The 16,526-nt window shown below is 38.2% G+C and overlaps 1 protein-coding gene across 7 annotated transcripts in view; it reads right to left on the minus strand.

Annotated features, from left to right (window-relative positions):
- LOC111875435 (protein grainyhead) overlaps window positions 1–16,526 on the minus strand; it is a 515,137-nt gene that overhangs the window by 85,920 nt on the left and 412,691 nt on the right. For all 7 annotated transcript variants that reach the window (XM_023871677.2, XM_023871678.2, XM_023871681.2 and 4 more), the window contains one exon: window positions 12,515–12,626. In XM_023871677.2, coding sequence (XP_023727445.1) covers window positions 12,515–12,626 — 112 coding nt within the window. The remainder of the gene's footprint in view (window positions 1–12,514; window positions 12,627–16,526) is intronic.

Consider the following 16,526-nt stretch of genomic DNA (forward strand, 5'->3'; position numbering starts at 1 on the left):
TACGTTATTTCCAATTTAACTTTTAATGCAACGTGTCAACTGCATTGTTTTCAGTCTGTTTCTTATTTTCTAATTTGTTATTAAAGTTTTCACCCAGCAGTTTTATTCCCAACATACCCTCCTAATACTATGAAAATAATTATTCGAAAGGTCACTAGCGGCGCTGTTCTATTGTTTTTATTTTAACGTACCCAAACGGAACACTTTATCATATGGCGTTCGTAATTATGGTAGGAACACACAAACACGAATATTCTCACATACAGAACAATTGTAATTAAGAAAACATGATAAATCTCTGCGCCATCGTGAAAAGAGCGTAATTTAACTGTAACTTATTGAACAAAGAATAAATTTGAAATGATCAGTCTCTTTACATGTTTTAAGATATTGTCACGTGTTTATGATTGCGTGACTAATAATGAGTTCTAGATTTGATTATTGGATTTATTGACGCCTTCTTTTACAATCACTAGTAATCGTAATTAATTAGAACATCTGAGAATAAACGACTTCCTAATACTTGCTTCACTCCCCGTCTCGTGTCTCAGCTCTCTTACAACTTCTGAACTCTGAACTCAGCGTTCTCACGTGTTCTCCCTTTATAACTTCGGTAAGGACCAATTAGAGATCACCACCTGTAACAATTTCTCTATTATTATATGTTTATTCATTCCTGCGAAACGTGCCTAGTAACTCGTTGCCCAACAGCGGATGTCCTTCCACTGTTGAGAGCGTTAACTTCGGGAATGTGTTTAACAAGCCGTTGCCTAGCAATGATCATATGCATCACAAGATGCTCATATTGCGAGTTGTTCTCAAAAGAGTTTGATCTAGGGGGGGGGTGTAAAAATATGAGCTCTGTATATAATACTTGGCTTGATGTAATATCTTTTCAGATCCGCCCATTTTATAACAGTCTATTTAATAGAAGAGCTGTTGGAAATCGGAAGGACGAACAGGCGAAGCCTGGAAACATTCTAAAAAACAATGGTTTTCCTCCTTCCCCACAATAAAACTTAACTCACTTTTCCCATTATTTTTAATTTATCTACTACTTTACTCTACTTTCTACCTCTCTAATATTCGTTAGCGATGTTTTCTGTGTGGTCCGTGCCGAAGCTATATAACAGGAGCCATCTGTCACTACGACAGAGATACGTAAGATAGTCATGATTTACTTTGTAAAGCCTGGACTGACAGACGACTTGTGTGTAGTGCAAAAGAAGAATTTCCAATAACATGCTATATGTGCGAAATGTAAAATTGACAAAAGATCAAGCATAATCATAAGAGAGAAACTCATTTTCTAGTCAGAGAAGATGTTATATAAGGACTATTACCGCAAGAGTTCGGTTGAAAGAATGTCATGTCGTGGGTCTTAAGGGGCTTGGCGCTATTGGCGGTAAACCACCATTCGTAAAGTGACTTTGACTATGACTACGAGAGAGGCTTGAAACGGCAGTTTGTGTGAAATGGTCGCCAGCCTGGGAGGACATGAGCCTGAGAGCAGAGGAACATCCACTGTTGAAACATGTTACCAAGGAGCGCAGTGAAAACCGTAACTGAGTCCACTAATCTTTGTGTGACAGTGATGTGTAGAGTTAAGTCACGAGCTGTATGAATGTCCAATAAATCTGATCACCGATCCAAAACCCCGTCTATAGTCGCTCTATCGCGTGACAATAAATTGCGTAAACACACCGTCTTCAGTCATCGTCACCGTGGATCCTTTGAATTCCAAGAGCCCTCTCCTCTTTCCTTCTCGTCATGTCTTCCTTTTCATTTTATCCATCATCCCACTATAATGCCCCTGTCTTAAGGTCAGAAAAGGTGATTGAACTCTTTGGCTGGTGGACCACATATCCAAGACAAAATGTCGCGTGTTGCAGTTACTCGTAGTCTTACATTAGTAACTCTCACTTTTCGTTTTGCAACTACGTCATCAAAAGGATTGATGGTACACTGCTCAAGTATTTATTTCTTTATTTATCTGTGTTTTATTTTATGGCGCTGTAAGTAACTAAGATTATACACCGTCTACATAATGCTTATCGTACATCGTGAATTTTATTTATCTTTTTTCAGTTAACTGTTACCAAGTCTGCGGTTGCACTGTCATGTGAACATATTTCTTTTGTTTCAAAGACTGAATGTTCGCGCATAAATTCACATATCTCTTTACTTACTTACACATGGAGCTGAGTCTTTCTTGAGGAACCGCCAATTCTGCAGCTACTCAAGAATTTCCCAGCATTTTATGGAACCCGAAGGTTCATTACAGTGTTCACAAAAGCCCTCCACTGGTCCCTATTCTGAGCCATATCAATCCAATCCATATCATCCCATCCTATCTTTCTAAGATCCATTGTAATATTGTTCACCCACCTACGCCTTGGTCTTCCCAGTGGTGTCTTTCTATCTGACTTTCCCACCAATATTCTCTATGCATTCCTCTTCTCACCCATTCGTGCTACACGCCCTGACCACCTCATCCTCCTTGACTTGATCATCACATTATTGTTTAGTCAAACAAATTGAAGTTATGGCTCAATACAACTTCAAATTTTCTTCCTAAGTGAGTTTTCTTGATTGTATCTTCGTACTATTCTGATTTTCTCTTATCGGAAATGCGCCATTGAGCATGTTATTCTTTATCACTACAATAAAATTACTGTAGAAAATGCATTACTATAGCACAAGGATTCAGAGAAGTGAATAATAAATGATGGACTATGATAGTAATGATGACATTTGAAGACAGGTCTTGTCATATAGGTCTAAATAGGTATTTAGTATTTTTCAGTGACATTTAGTCTGTAATTTTTAGTTGTTGTGTCAAAAATGTTTTAAATCAATCGTTCCATCACTACCATTACGTCCTGTAAGTCATAACTGCCGACAAAATAGTTAAATAATGGAAAATAATCACATACACGTGTATTTAAGTAACATGGATATAAATAATCACATAGAATTGTATTTTGTCAAATTTTGACTTTCCAAAAGAAAGTTTAAGATACCTGTTCTTTAAAGTACTGATTGCTCGTTCGAACCACGATCCAGATGGACGAATATCAGTGTTTTTCTATGTTGCTATCTCCAAACTCATAAAGTGAAACTTAAGCATCTCTACCTTCAACTAAGAGGATACGAAGAGATACCCTTGTACCATAAATGTTTCCTACAATTCACCTCCGTGCTGCCGCATTGTGGTAAGTCTTGTGAACACGAAATAGATAGGAAGACACAGGTTGGGACGGCTGGAGGATGTACATGAGGATCTCCGTAAAATGGAAGTGAAAGGATAGGGAGGAAAGATGAAGGATAGAGAAGAGTGGAGGCGGTGTTCAGGAGGTCAGAGCTCACCCTGAGCTGTAGCGCCGAGGGGCAGGAAGGAAGGAAGGTTAAGAAGATATAACCATATAACTACGTATATCGTATATGTTCTCCCAGCAACAGACGGTGGGAAAAGGGAAGACCGAAAGATTTCACAATATTCGCATCATTTCTATTTCAAGGAGGTGGCAAATATTTCCTTCTAGTACCCTTATCAGTATAATGGTGGTCTCTATAGCTTATCGATACAATTAATTAGAATTTTGTTTGGGGGTACTGAGATGATAAAAGATAAACGAAACCTTGAAAATATTAAAAATGAAAATCACCAAGCTAACGAACGCCACATATGTACGAAGTACACACAATATGGCTCCATGTAGGTTGTGACCTTCTGGGTTATGACACGGTGTAAACAATTAGGTGGCTACCGACGTTTCAGACGGACCAGCTGCGTCAATGACAACATAATCCTATTGATTTTTCACTAAACATTTTTACTGTTATCTATGGCAAAGGAGGCTGTATATATCCAAGGAATATTTTTTTAGCTAATAAATTTAGTATGCGCCTGATATTTCAATGGATGTAACTTACTGAAGAAGTACCTAAAACATAAAGACATGTTGTTCCGTTTAAAGAAAACGCTGATAATACAGTACAAAGTAAAATGAGCTTATATCTAGTTTTATTGGCACTTTGATAACAGATAGCCACATTTCGTTATACCCCTCGGTTATTTCTGACAGCCTCAGGCGTTTTATACCAAGGAACTGAAGCACCAAATGTGTGTTACGCAGCCTCGAATATGTGGTCGTTTCCTTCTACTTAATATTCTTGTATTACCCATCATGCTGTTGTGTTCATGGCCGACTAAATACAGCCCTGAGGTCTGTAATTAAATGCGCCTCCATAGATTGGAATCAAATTATCATCAGGGTCGAGGCACAGCCAGAAGGTGGAATATTTCTAATCCCTCTGGGTTCGTTGCCTCATTCAGTCCGAACTATAATTGAACATGACAGGACCAAGGCACCTGGATCCAGGTGTACCAACATACTGAGGTGAAAATGTAAATCGCATTAGAAATCTCGTGGGAATTGAAGCGTGAAGATCTGTAATCAGGCAGGAGTTAAATGTGTTGGCTTTCTTTTGCCTTTGTATTCAACTGCGAAGTGGTAGATTTCTGAAATGGATATGAGTCTCCGGTTCAACAACTGTATAGTGTGTTCTTCCTTATGTAGACCTAACTGTTCTTCTGTTCAAGCGGAATCCATGTTCCTAATAAAAACACAAAGACATTACGTTCTGGAAGGCAGGAGAATCGCGTTAAAATTAGTATACGTCGTCACTTGTGAAATTAATTAAGCAGGAATTATCTCAGTGGATTCTGACTTTCTTATTAATTGGCCTTAATCTGCGAATAGCACTAAGTAGAAAGTGCCTTAACTGTGATCACTTGTAATTAATGCTCATAGGAATATAGCAATAAATTAATGAATCAAGTACTGATGGACTTACTTACTCATGGAGCTGAGCCCTTCTTGAAGAGCCTCCAAATTCTGCAGCTACTCAAGAATATCCCAGCATTTTATGGAACCCGAAGGTTTATTACCGTATTCACAAGAGCCCTCCACTGGTCTCTATCCTGAGCCAGATCAATCCTATCCATACCATTCCATCCTATCTCTCTAAGATACATTTAATATTGTCCACCCACATACGCCTTGGTCTTCCCAGTGGTCTCTTTCCTTCTGGCTTTCCCACCAATATCCTCTATGCATTCCTTATCTCCCCCATTCGTACTACATGCCCAGAGGATCCGTCTAATTTCGAGGCTTTGTGTTCATTTTCGTAACGTGCTTATTTTTACGGCGAGGAATGTTTACCCTACGCCCAACCCCCAAGGTGGAGGACCACTCCTTGTCGGCTGTCTGCGACTGCTTATTCAATATATTCGCAGCTTCCTTCCACAGCTTTCAATTTCTATTTCATATCAAATCACAAGCGTGATATCTGAAGTCCAGAAGTTGTTATAGGCCTCTGCGTTTGACTTCTTATGCTGACCAACAAATTTCCAGTCACTAGGGACTGTATGAACACGATGTTGCAGAGACAAGTTGAGTAAAGGAAATAATGCCTTGCCAATTGTAATACTGTCAACTTTTATTTAGTGGAGCTTTCTACTTAATTTTAAGAAGATTAAGTTTTTGTTCGAAAAAGATTTAATTGCAGCACAGCGTAACATGTAAGCATCAGCCACATCATCCTTCTTTTACGTTCAGTCATTCTTAAGTTTATGCTTATAGTGAAGTGTTCCATCAAAGTTTCTGCACTGTGTGGAGATCGGATGAATATTCTAGAAATTTTTCTTGTCCCTGTATGACTTTCTGGACGAGTACCATCACGAAACATCGCTGAGTACATAACTGTCTTCAATTGTAAGACCGGGCAAAGGGGATCCACCAATATCACTCTTACTAAGACACCTGGTCATCGCCACGGACTGACAAGCTCAGATGACAATCTGGCACCTTGCCTGGTAACGTGAAATTAAGCACCTTTTGTTATCGTCTTCTCTCCACTCCCACGTTTGTCAGGTCTTATTTTATTTCTTTATTTTCATTTTATTTATTCTGGAACTTTTTATATGTAGCTGTAGTAGGTAAGTTAAAAGGATGTTAAGTATGTCTAATCGCAGATGCTAAATACCTCCAGCAGGTACTTAAAGGATTTGTCAAAGTAAGTGACGTAAAAATTTCAGTTTGCATAATGATTAATTGTAAATGTCCTGAGGGTAAGCTGTGTTTGACGCATTGCAGAAGAGAATGGATTTGTGTATTAAATACCTCACAGGAGGTATTAAGACACAAGACACAAGTAATGAAGACACAGGTGCGGTCTTGTTCTTCGTCTAGTAGTTTTATTTGTGGATTTTTAATCTTTTAATATGAGTCTTGACGAAAATATATTTAATAGCGTTGCACGTAAACTAATACAGTGCTATGAATGTAGTATATTCTGTCTTCTCTTGCTTCATCCACCCGCATATAACTAATAATCGCTCTTTTAAGTGAAAATCGTCAGTTAGAGAAAATGCATTAGGGTTTCGAGCACATGCGTTGATGGACATAGGAAATTTTGCTAGCTTCCACATAACTTGACTGGTCACGTTCGTCATGAGGTGGCTAAACCAATTACAGTCAGTCTGTCTTAGCTGCTGATATATATATATATATATATAGATCTACACTCACAAAGTTGGCGTGAGATCATCATAAATAAGCAATAAGCCAGAAATTTAAATTTTTAAGGTGTGGCGGGCTCAGTTGAACGGGACACGCGGCTACCCGCCTGTTTATGTGAAGCCTATTATAGTCTCTCATTCCAGGAAACTTTTCAGGCACCCTATACGAATATATGTGATGCTAATGATAAAATTGGCATACCATAATCTAAAATATACTAACCACTCACTGTTGTAACATTAACTATTCTTCTCTGGTATGGGAAGTATTTCATGCCAAAATGTTTTTTTTTATATTTCGTAAGAATTAATGGGCCTAAATATCACATACTTAAGAAAACGTGACTTTCACTTCAAGCTCAACAAAATTTAATGCAGATCGACAGAAGAATATAAGGTAAATTATATTTTGTGTTATTCACACACGCATATTGAATATTTATTTTATTTTATATAGTAACATGTAGAGAACCGTTACTAGGTAAAGACAGCGAAGCAAACAAAGAAAAATGTCCGCTGCTAGGCAATAGATTCTTGATATGCAGCAATTAAACTACAAGAGACGAACTGTGTTTTCTACGCGGTCCGTGCCGAGATGTTATAAGCGGGATATTTGGAGCAAATGAGTGAGTTGTGAATAGTAGCGAAATGGCATCAACGTGAGCACCGAAGCTGAAGTATCTCCGCTGTTAAGATCCGTTACCAGGAAACGACTACTGAAAGCAGACTGAGACTGTGTGATGTAGTGATTTGTAAATTGTGGAGATAAGCAATGGCGCTATAATTACTGGTAGTTCCGATCTGTAATTGGTCAATAAATCGAGTCACCAATCCAATTCCCGTCTATAGTCACTCACACATGTGAAAATACCAACATATTTTTAAAACTGTTTTGTTACGGGACTGTTTTAATGTTACAACATAAAGAGCCTGAAATGAGAGCCTCTGTGTAATCCAGCCTCCTACCGAGATATAGAGTTTCTGAAGCCTTACACCAAAGCTGTCGGCTTACATATATTGTCGCACCGCTGAGTGCAACTCTATACCATTCGGGCCTCTCCTCTTATACAACAGACGTGGGAAGTCTGCTGGTCTCCAACCTCATGCGGTTCACACACATTGCACCGGCTTCGATCCGTTGTTGTGCACCTCTCGTTACAAGATTACATTTAATAGTTTCTAAGTTGAGCTCTAAATTTAGAGAGCTGTTTACCCTTTGAATACTAATTTGCTCCAAATTTTATATATAAATTCAGTTTGTATATCATAGGAAGTCGGCCATGATAGTCGAGCGGTCTAAGGCATGTACTGTCTTCGCAAGCTCGGAAGTCGGGATCCTTGGTTCGAATCTCACACAAGGCATGTATGTTTTGTATGTGTATATACCTGTGTTTGTATTGTCCTGTGGTTAGGTAGAGTCCTTGCGACGAGCTGATCACTAGTCCAAGGAGTCCTACCGAATGTAAAGTGATCATGAAACTAAGCGAATTAAAGAAAAAGTTAGAATCAAAAGGATTGCAGCTGATGGGTCTACTACAGGCACTATTAGTAAAGGTATTTATGATAAGTGCCGGTCACGGTAGCCGAGCGGTCTAAGGCATGCACTGTCTTCGCTGGCTTGGAAACAGGGATCGTTGGTTCGAATCCCACTCAGGGCATAGATGTTTAGTTTGTGTGTGTGCGTTTTTCTGTGTTTGTGTACAGGTAGAGGCCTTGCGACGAGCTGATCACCAACCCAAGGAGTCCTGCCGAATGCGTAAGATCTAGAAAAACCGAAGTGAACGGAGAAGTTCATGGAGAAAGGCCTAGGCCCACTGGGGCTGTAGTGCCAAGAAAAAAAAAATATTATAATTAGGTACATTATCTTTGTAACTGTATGGAGTTTCAGTCTATGTGGATCACGTTATTAAAATGACTGAAACATAATGTTAAACGTTATTAGTTTGTAGACTACAATGATTCATTCAGACTTATGAAATGTTGGATTAGATGCATACGCGCGTCAGAGAATTCGACAATATTCTTATGGCCTTCATATGAAGGTTTCGTTTAAAACATTTCATACAAGAAAGAGTTAAATAGTTGTGTTTCTGCAATAGTGTTCTGGTAAATGTGATGGTAAGCTGTAAACATCGCCACTGTGTAACGCTGAGATTTGTGTTGATTTTAATTCACGAGAGTAATATGAAAGTTGAAGAGAAAGACATGCACCGTGTACAATAAAAGAACAACTGACCATACACCCTTCTCATCCGCTTCACCAAAATCTGAATCTGAATTTTATGAAAAATTGCGTACAGATTGATAGCTACGTTCTTGAAAAAATAATATTTAACACATTTTCGAATAGTAACTAATTAACAAACTCCATGGAACCAGCTGCTCCTCTATTAAAAAGGTAAAGGTGTCCCTGTATTTAACTAATTAAGAACTATGCCATGAAGGAGTATGGGGGAGTGGATGTATAGACCCACGTTTTCTTGACCTCGGCACTAATTGGAGATGAGTGGTCTGCTTCACGCCCCGGCCGCCTTATTCCCGGGGAAAGAACCACCGGTACACATTTGATAGTAGGCTGGGTGGGCCCCAGAGCCGGTCTGGACGACATGGAGGAGAGAAAATTCTTGACCCTACCGGGACTCGAACTCGTCTAGCCCGTAGGCAGTCGCTATACCGACTGAGCTATCCCGGCTACTTATTTATTAAAAAATTCCGGTTATTTTACAGTATTCACATGAACAGAAGAGAATGAATTAATATGGCCATTATCATTATAAGAAGGGTTTATGTTATGCTTTAGAAAAAGTAATTTTCAGACTGTTATAAACAACAAATTATAGTATAGCTATATTATATATCTAATACATCGCATACTTTTTCTGGATGATACGGAGAGTAAAATTGCGTGAAGGAGAATTTACATGATAACCGTAACTTTCATCAAGAACTGGATGAAATTATTGGAGCAAATTGACAGAATAATCACATATGGTGTCCTCTTAATATACCCTGCAGTAACGGCGGTACCTGCATGGCTTCGGACGAGGCCTCCACGAGGTCACTCACCTATTCCCCGGCAAACCACTGACGCTCATTCTTCCTACAGCGGTAGCATTAGCAACCGGCCGCCATAAACGTCTCTTCGGTCTGTGAACCCCAGTATTATGGTGGCCAATCGTGTTCGAGAGAATTATTATGAATTTTAATTTTTCTATCAGATAATACTACTCTGAGTGAGATTCGAACCAAACGCTTCTCAAACAAGACAATAATGAACTTATTTTTCTTCTTGAAGTTCTGCAACCAATGTATACTGTGCAGAATTGACCTTCGCGCCTGAGCCGCATCCTTTATTGAAGTCCTTCAGTCCTTTTATCAAATAATTGCAGTTGTCATCTTTACCTCGGCTGCAGTTCATTCACGTAAATATAACAGCAACTAAAGTATCCCTGACATGAATCAAAGCCTACTTCCGAGAAAACATTTTGCATATCATTTACCAACATTGGTCATAAAAATGATTTACATTGGGGCCCAAATAAACCTGCAAATTCACTCTCTGGAGGAAGGTATAAGGTAAATTTGTTCCTGTGCTTAACAACATGAAGGCGTATGGGGAAGTGGATTTATATATCCATACTTTCTTGACCTCGGCAATAGCTGGAGGTGAGTGATCAGCTTCACGCCTCGGCCGCTTTACACCCGGGGAAAGAGCCTCCGGTACCCATTGGATAGGAGGTTGGTTGGGGACCGGTGCCGGTCTGGACAACGTATAAAAGAGAAAAATGTGGGCCTCACCGGGACTCTAACTTCGACCCCTCGACCGTTGAGCCAGTAGCCAGTCCCTCTACTGACTGCCGTATCCCGGTTCTGGTTAGATAAGTGGGTCACATGTTATCCAGTATAGTTCCAATTAATAAGTTAAACGCCGCAAGGAGACGGAAAATGAGGGAGCGTTCATTCCTTAGCGCGTCACAACGCCATGCACTTTCATATTCCGAAATGCTGAAGGAATGAGCCCCATCTTCTGCGTCCTTTCGGCGCGACTACAGGATACTTGCATCTCTTGGCGGTACATTAAACGTCGTTTTCATTAATATTAAGAGCGGAAAATCGTATAAAAGAAGGTATTGAAGTGGTGAAGAAAGGAACAAAAGATACATTAAGGAAGGAAAGATAAAACGGAGAAAGTATGGAGACAGAATGTTTGTGCGTGCATGCGCCTATAGCAAGCTAATTTCCGTTTATATAGATATAAAGTCATAATTTTGAAGAAAACAATTGCATGTTTTTACATCCCAATTCTGGGTGTTGTTCGTGCTGAACATGTATGTATGGCCACGTGTAGGGTGGTACGCGCAAAGAAAATTACGGGTTCTAGTTCGGATGATTGGATTTATCAGCACTTTGGTTGCAACCTCTCTTAATTACAGCTAAATACAGCGCTATCGCTGATTTACAAACACACACTCTCTGGTGCTCTCTTGGTAACCGTCTCACTTATTCACACACTCCAAGTATTACATGTGAATGAAGCCTTCTAATCACACACCAAGTCTTCACAGGTCGGCGAACTTTCCTTGGCTATCTTCTACCGAGAACTCAGAACTCAGAACTGAACTGTAGTGCCGTTTTTTTTAAGATAACTCCTTTGCACGGTCCCCACGTAAAATACAGCCTCTAGTGTTGAAACGTGTTTACAAAACCATTGCATAGCCCCGGACCACAGAAAACAGTCTCTCTATTGCTGAGGTTTGTTTACCGAGTCGTTGCTTAGCAACGCTCTGGCCATCCACGTTAGAGTGATGCACTGACAAGGGAGAAAGCTTCCGGTCGCCCCAGGTACTCAGAGCACTACTGGGTTCATTCTGCAGCCTCAGGCACTGCCGGGTTCACGCATGCGCACAGACACGACCAGCTCTTATTGCGTTCATTTCCTGCATATCTTATAAAGAATAAATAATAAGCATTAACTAACAGGATTGCTGGTAGATGGCAGCTTGATGGTATAATTACATTACATTTAGAGCTGTGACGCTCGAACCTCGGCGGATACTGACTATCCTGACCAACTTTAGTAATTTTCAGCAGCCTCGAAAAAGTGAGGCAACGGAATAACAGCTTTAAACAGGCTGTAAGTTATTCATTATCACCTCCTGCTCTCGTTCCCCAACATAATGATATTACTTACATCAACGTACAAGAAAGTTCATAAGTTGAACAGATGGCCCTAAGTCCGTGGGGCCGAGCCCTACTGCAGAAGCCATTAGTCGCTAAGCTACACAAGAATCGTCCAACATTTTATGGAACCCGAAAGTTCATTACCGTGTTCGAAAGAGCCCTCCACTGGTCCCTGTTCTGATCCAGATAAAATCAGTCTATGCCACCCCATCCTATTTCTCTGTAATCCAGTCAATGATATCCTCTCACCTACGCCTATATCTTCCTAGTGGTTTCCTTTGCTCGAGGTTTCATACCAAAGCCCTGCATGCATTTTCTTTATTCCCATGCGTGCTATATGCCCCGCCCATCTCATTCTCATTGGCGTGTTCATTATAATTATATTTGCCGAAAAACAGAAGTCATGAATCTTCACATTATGCGGTTTCCTCCAACCTCATTTTCTTTCATATCTCCTTGGTCCAGACATTCCCGTCAATGACCTGATCTCAGACATCCTGAACACATAATCCTCCCTTAATATCAGAGACCAAGTTTTACACCCATCCCTAACTACATGCAAAACTAAAGTTATGTATTTTAATTTTTAAGTTCTTTTTTTGCACATTAATAGATGGACATACACTACTGCTGTCTTCCACCTGAACGACACACTAGCAATGCAGAACCCGAAAAGCAGACATTTATAGAAAAACTGTAATTCCGTTTCCTACCATTAACCATCAGAAACATCAAATTGTTCCTCACCTGCATCCAGTATCCTCTGCTTGACACTGTGCTGTCTCCCATGCCAGAATTGCCAGGCTTTAATTTCGTCCTCAGGACTCTTTTCCTCTCGGAACATTAGCATAACGACGCTCTGAAAAGAAAAAAAGGTGTTACAGGTCTTATCGTAAGGCAAATAAAATCTTCGGCTCCAACAATATACCTGCTGCAAACTGTGACTGCTAACTTACGGCGATAGGCTATGGGAAACATTAATGAACCCTGTGTAAACTTCTCATTTCAAGAATTTACGGAGATGGAATTCGTTGAGAGATTGGGCGGGGCGGATCGTACCAGCTTAGCTCCGGTCCCTGGCGCTAATGTGAGATTTTTGTAATATCTGATAGTCTATTTATTGTATCATGAAAACAGTTGCGAGTTAAGACTGGAAAGTAAAACTGTTAATTCGACAAGAAACTATACAACACAGAAAGGTGAAGGCAACCGAATGTTACAGCCGCAATATTTTGGTATAGGAGGAACAATACCTGAATGCACAAGTAACACCTCTCTGTTGCCAAATCATACTACGCATACTGACATCGTACTTGACACTGATGAACTCTACGTACGGTTGGAATAAACTTATCAGTTATCAAATTTTGCAGCCAAATGAGGCCTTTTACGGACCCAATGTAACACGTGTAACTTATCATTCGGGTCTTGAACGAAAAGATTTGTTAAACTCTGGTCTAAAGAATGTTTTGTATACATATGCGGAGATACACGGAGTCTAATTTCTGTGTTTAAAGGATTAAGCATAAAAGCAAACAGTTATGAATTTCATTTGTTAAAATTTTCCTAGTGTTTTGCGACCATCGACCCAAATTGATTTATTACCTATTCTTTACGAAGTCCTCGTCTACTTTTTAAGACATCGTTTATCTTCCTTGTGGTTTTCATTCAGAATTACCACCAGTAAATCTGTAATTATAAATTCCTTCGAAGGTTTCATATACTGTTACTGTTAAAAGTCACCCAGATAATACACATATAAATATACACAAAATAATAACACACATTACATAAAATCTGCGAAAATGGCAGGGGTTTGCGAATTCATTTGGAAGAATACTCTTTGTTACTCGTGCATGCAATACATAAACTACCTTACACACTATGACTAATTGTTCTGCCATGCAATGATCATTACAACATCTGCAATACAATGATTACAGTTGTTGTATTTACGACATCAGTTGTTGCACATCAGTTCCTTCAAGATAAAAAAATATTGTAGTTTAATTGGTCCTCACAGGCAAATAGTTATAAATTACCGCTTTGTAGCTATCTACCGTCACAGACACGAAGCATTCTATAGCAAACTTAAGATCAGTGAACGCATTCTTAGCCGTGCTCTGCACAGTATATCGTCTTAAACGGTCGTGTGATCAGTACTTGGAAGTGTATTGTAAGTGTCGTTACGGTAACACATAGAGAGATCGAATTGTTGGTGCACTTGATGAAATTCATGTTGCAAAAACTTACAAGAGAGAATTTCTTGAAGAAATATTCTTATGTTGAGGACAACAAACATTAAAAACAATTATTTTCCTGTCTTACTTTTTTCCTGTTAGTCTTTCATTTATGACTGTAACATGCCATTTTGTTTTACGAATGTCAGGTAATCGAGAAAGAGGCAAGACTTTCATTCTGATATTATTTATGAATTGAAGTTCTGAAATTCGAAATCCAGCTTCATTATATCAACCAATCCAAGTGTTTTCATAATATAGAATTATTGAAACGTTTTATTAAATTACTCAGAAGAGTTTTACAGACAAAATGTTATTTAAACTTATATTTTAGCTATCAATTAATTCTTAAAAATGAACTGCATATTTCCCTAAACAGCCCTCGTTCTATAACTGATCTATGAAATTCATACAATGTTGTGCCCATTAAATATATATACATTATTTTTATCTTTCCAAAAACAGTAGACTCTTGTGTAGACTCTGGGGTTCTCACAGCGGTCATTATGTATGTTTCTGTCTTCTGGTTGGCTTTCACTGGACTACATGACGTTATATACCAGAAAACAGAACTGTTTTTTATGTTACTAACCCGATGCACTATAATGAGTTCTCATAGTAACAAGAATAATTATTCGCCACTGTACTAGAGGCAATATCTTAGTTAGAACGATGTTATTCAAACATAAAATGTGCCAATGAAAAAAAGAGCGAGTTACAGACTATGTGAGGGTGTGCATATGCGACCGCACGTTTATGCGTATATACTTCTGATAAAGAAAATATTCACTTCCTAAGGCGCCACATTTTTATATTAGGTTATATTTATTTTTATCCTTAGCTAATCACGACGAGTGACATATCGGCAGTAAATATACTTACATAAAAAATCGCGGAATATTCAAGAGATTTATCTTATGAATGTTTTATTATACACTACAATTACTCTAAAATGCAATTTATAACTATTTATAAATTATAATTAGAAGTTTAATTTTCTAATTATTCTCTAAAACTTTTATAACAGCCTCATCACGTATCAAAACATAGTTTTCAAACATTACGGTAAACCGTTATTTATAAGTCGTTCATTTCTCATATTCATGAAAGACAGGAAGTCGTAAGTCACCCGTCCAATTAGGGAAGCTTCTTTGTTACAGCAATACGGATGTCTCGTTAGCTGTTCGGCGATTCCTTTTTTTTTTTTTTTTTTTTTAATAGTATCTATTATTTTCTTTCGTCGCGTTTGAGCTATTTGTATGTGACGAATGCCGTCGCGTTGTTTGTAGAAAAATAAGAATTTCTTACTAAATGATAATGTAAAAAACAGTTAACATTTCTTTAGGATTTCCTAATGAAATGTTTTCCAGAAACGACAGTTCCCTTCCTCAGATGCGGAAAAATGTTGTACTGTAAACATTTGGCCATAATGATTCCAAACTGCATAAGCTTCGTATCAACGTAAATTCCCCTAAAACTATTTCTGTAACCACTTGGAAACGACTAACCCATTATTTCATCAAATGGGATATAAAAATGGTCAAATGGTAGAAGTTAAGTGTGCAACTTCACAAGTCTAGTGCGTGGTAAGATTTATTTTAGCAATACTGATTAATATTTTAAGAGTGTTTAGTTTTTAAGAAGTTCCGTATTCAGTTAAATACCTTTCACTTATAATAAGTTGCAGTATATATTATGGTTCTCCTAAGTGGAAAATGTAATCAAATGGAAACTTTCTGGTTCTTCTGCAAGTGTTCATTCTGAGATATAGTAATGGTGCTGTCATGCATTACAGCTGTTATATGTAAAAATAAAAATAAACAAATTGCAACATACTAATACTATTTTGTTTTGTTCTACTTTTATAATGAAAAACTAGTGAACCTAAAATATTTTGAACTAAAATTAAGTTTATGTCTATATATATATATATATATATATATATATAGACATAAAATGAACAAATAGCAATCTACTAATATTATATTATTTTGTTCTGCTTTTATAATGAACCTCTAGTGAACTTAGAATATTTTAAACTAAAATTACCAAGTTTATATGTATGTATGTATGTATAACGTTCGGTAGGATGAAGTGAGCATTTTATGCTCCTGCTTAACTTGAAGAAGACAATAGTCTACATCAGGGGTCTCCAAACTTTTCGAAACGCGGGCAACATTAGGTAATTCAGCACTTTCAACGGGCCGGATAAAATGAGAAATTAATAACTCTAGGTATATGAGTTTTATTGAAAGCACAGAATTTCATAAACTAAATACAAAGTAGGTGAGAATAAATTATCGTATATTAATGACAACAGACAGTAGCAGCAAATGTTCATATTTTCTTCACAAATTATAATAAAACAATTAATATGAACGATGGAACTCTTTTTGCATTCTTAAAATCTGATTAAATTGAGGTGATGATGATCTGTTACAATTACACAGCACCACTGCAAGGAGTCTTGTGTAAGTAACGAACTGCTCGCGCTACCTACATTGCCACGAAGTGACACT

Source organism: Cryptotermes secundus, unplaced genomic scaffold (genome assembly GCF_002891405.2).
Source record: "Cryptotermes secundus unplaced genomic scaffold, Csec_1.0 scaffold304, whole genome shotgun sequence".
Taxonomy (NCBI): Eukaryota; Metazoa; Arthropoda; class Insecta; order Blattodea; family Kalotermitidae; genus Cryptotermes; species Cryptotermes secundus.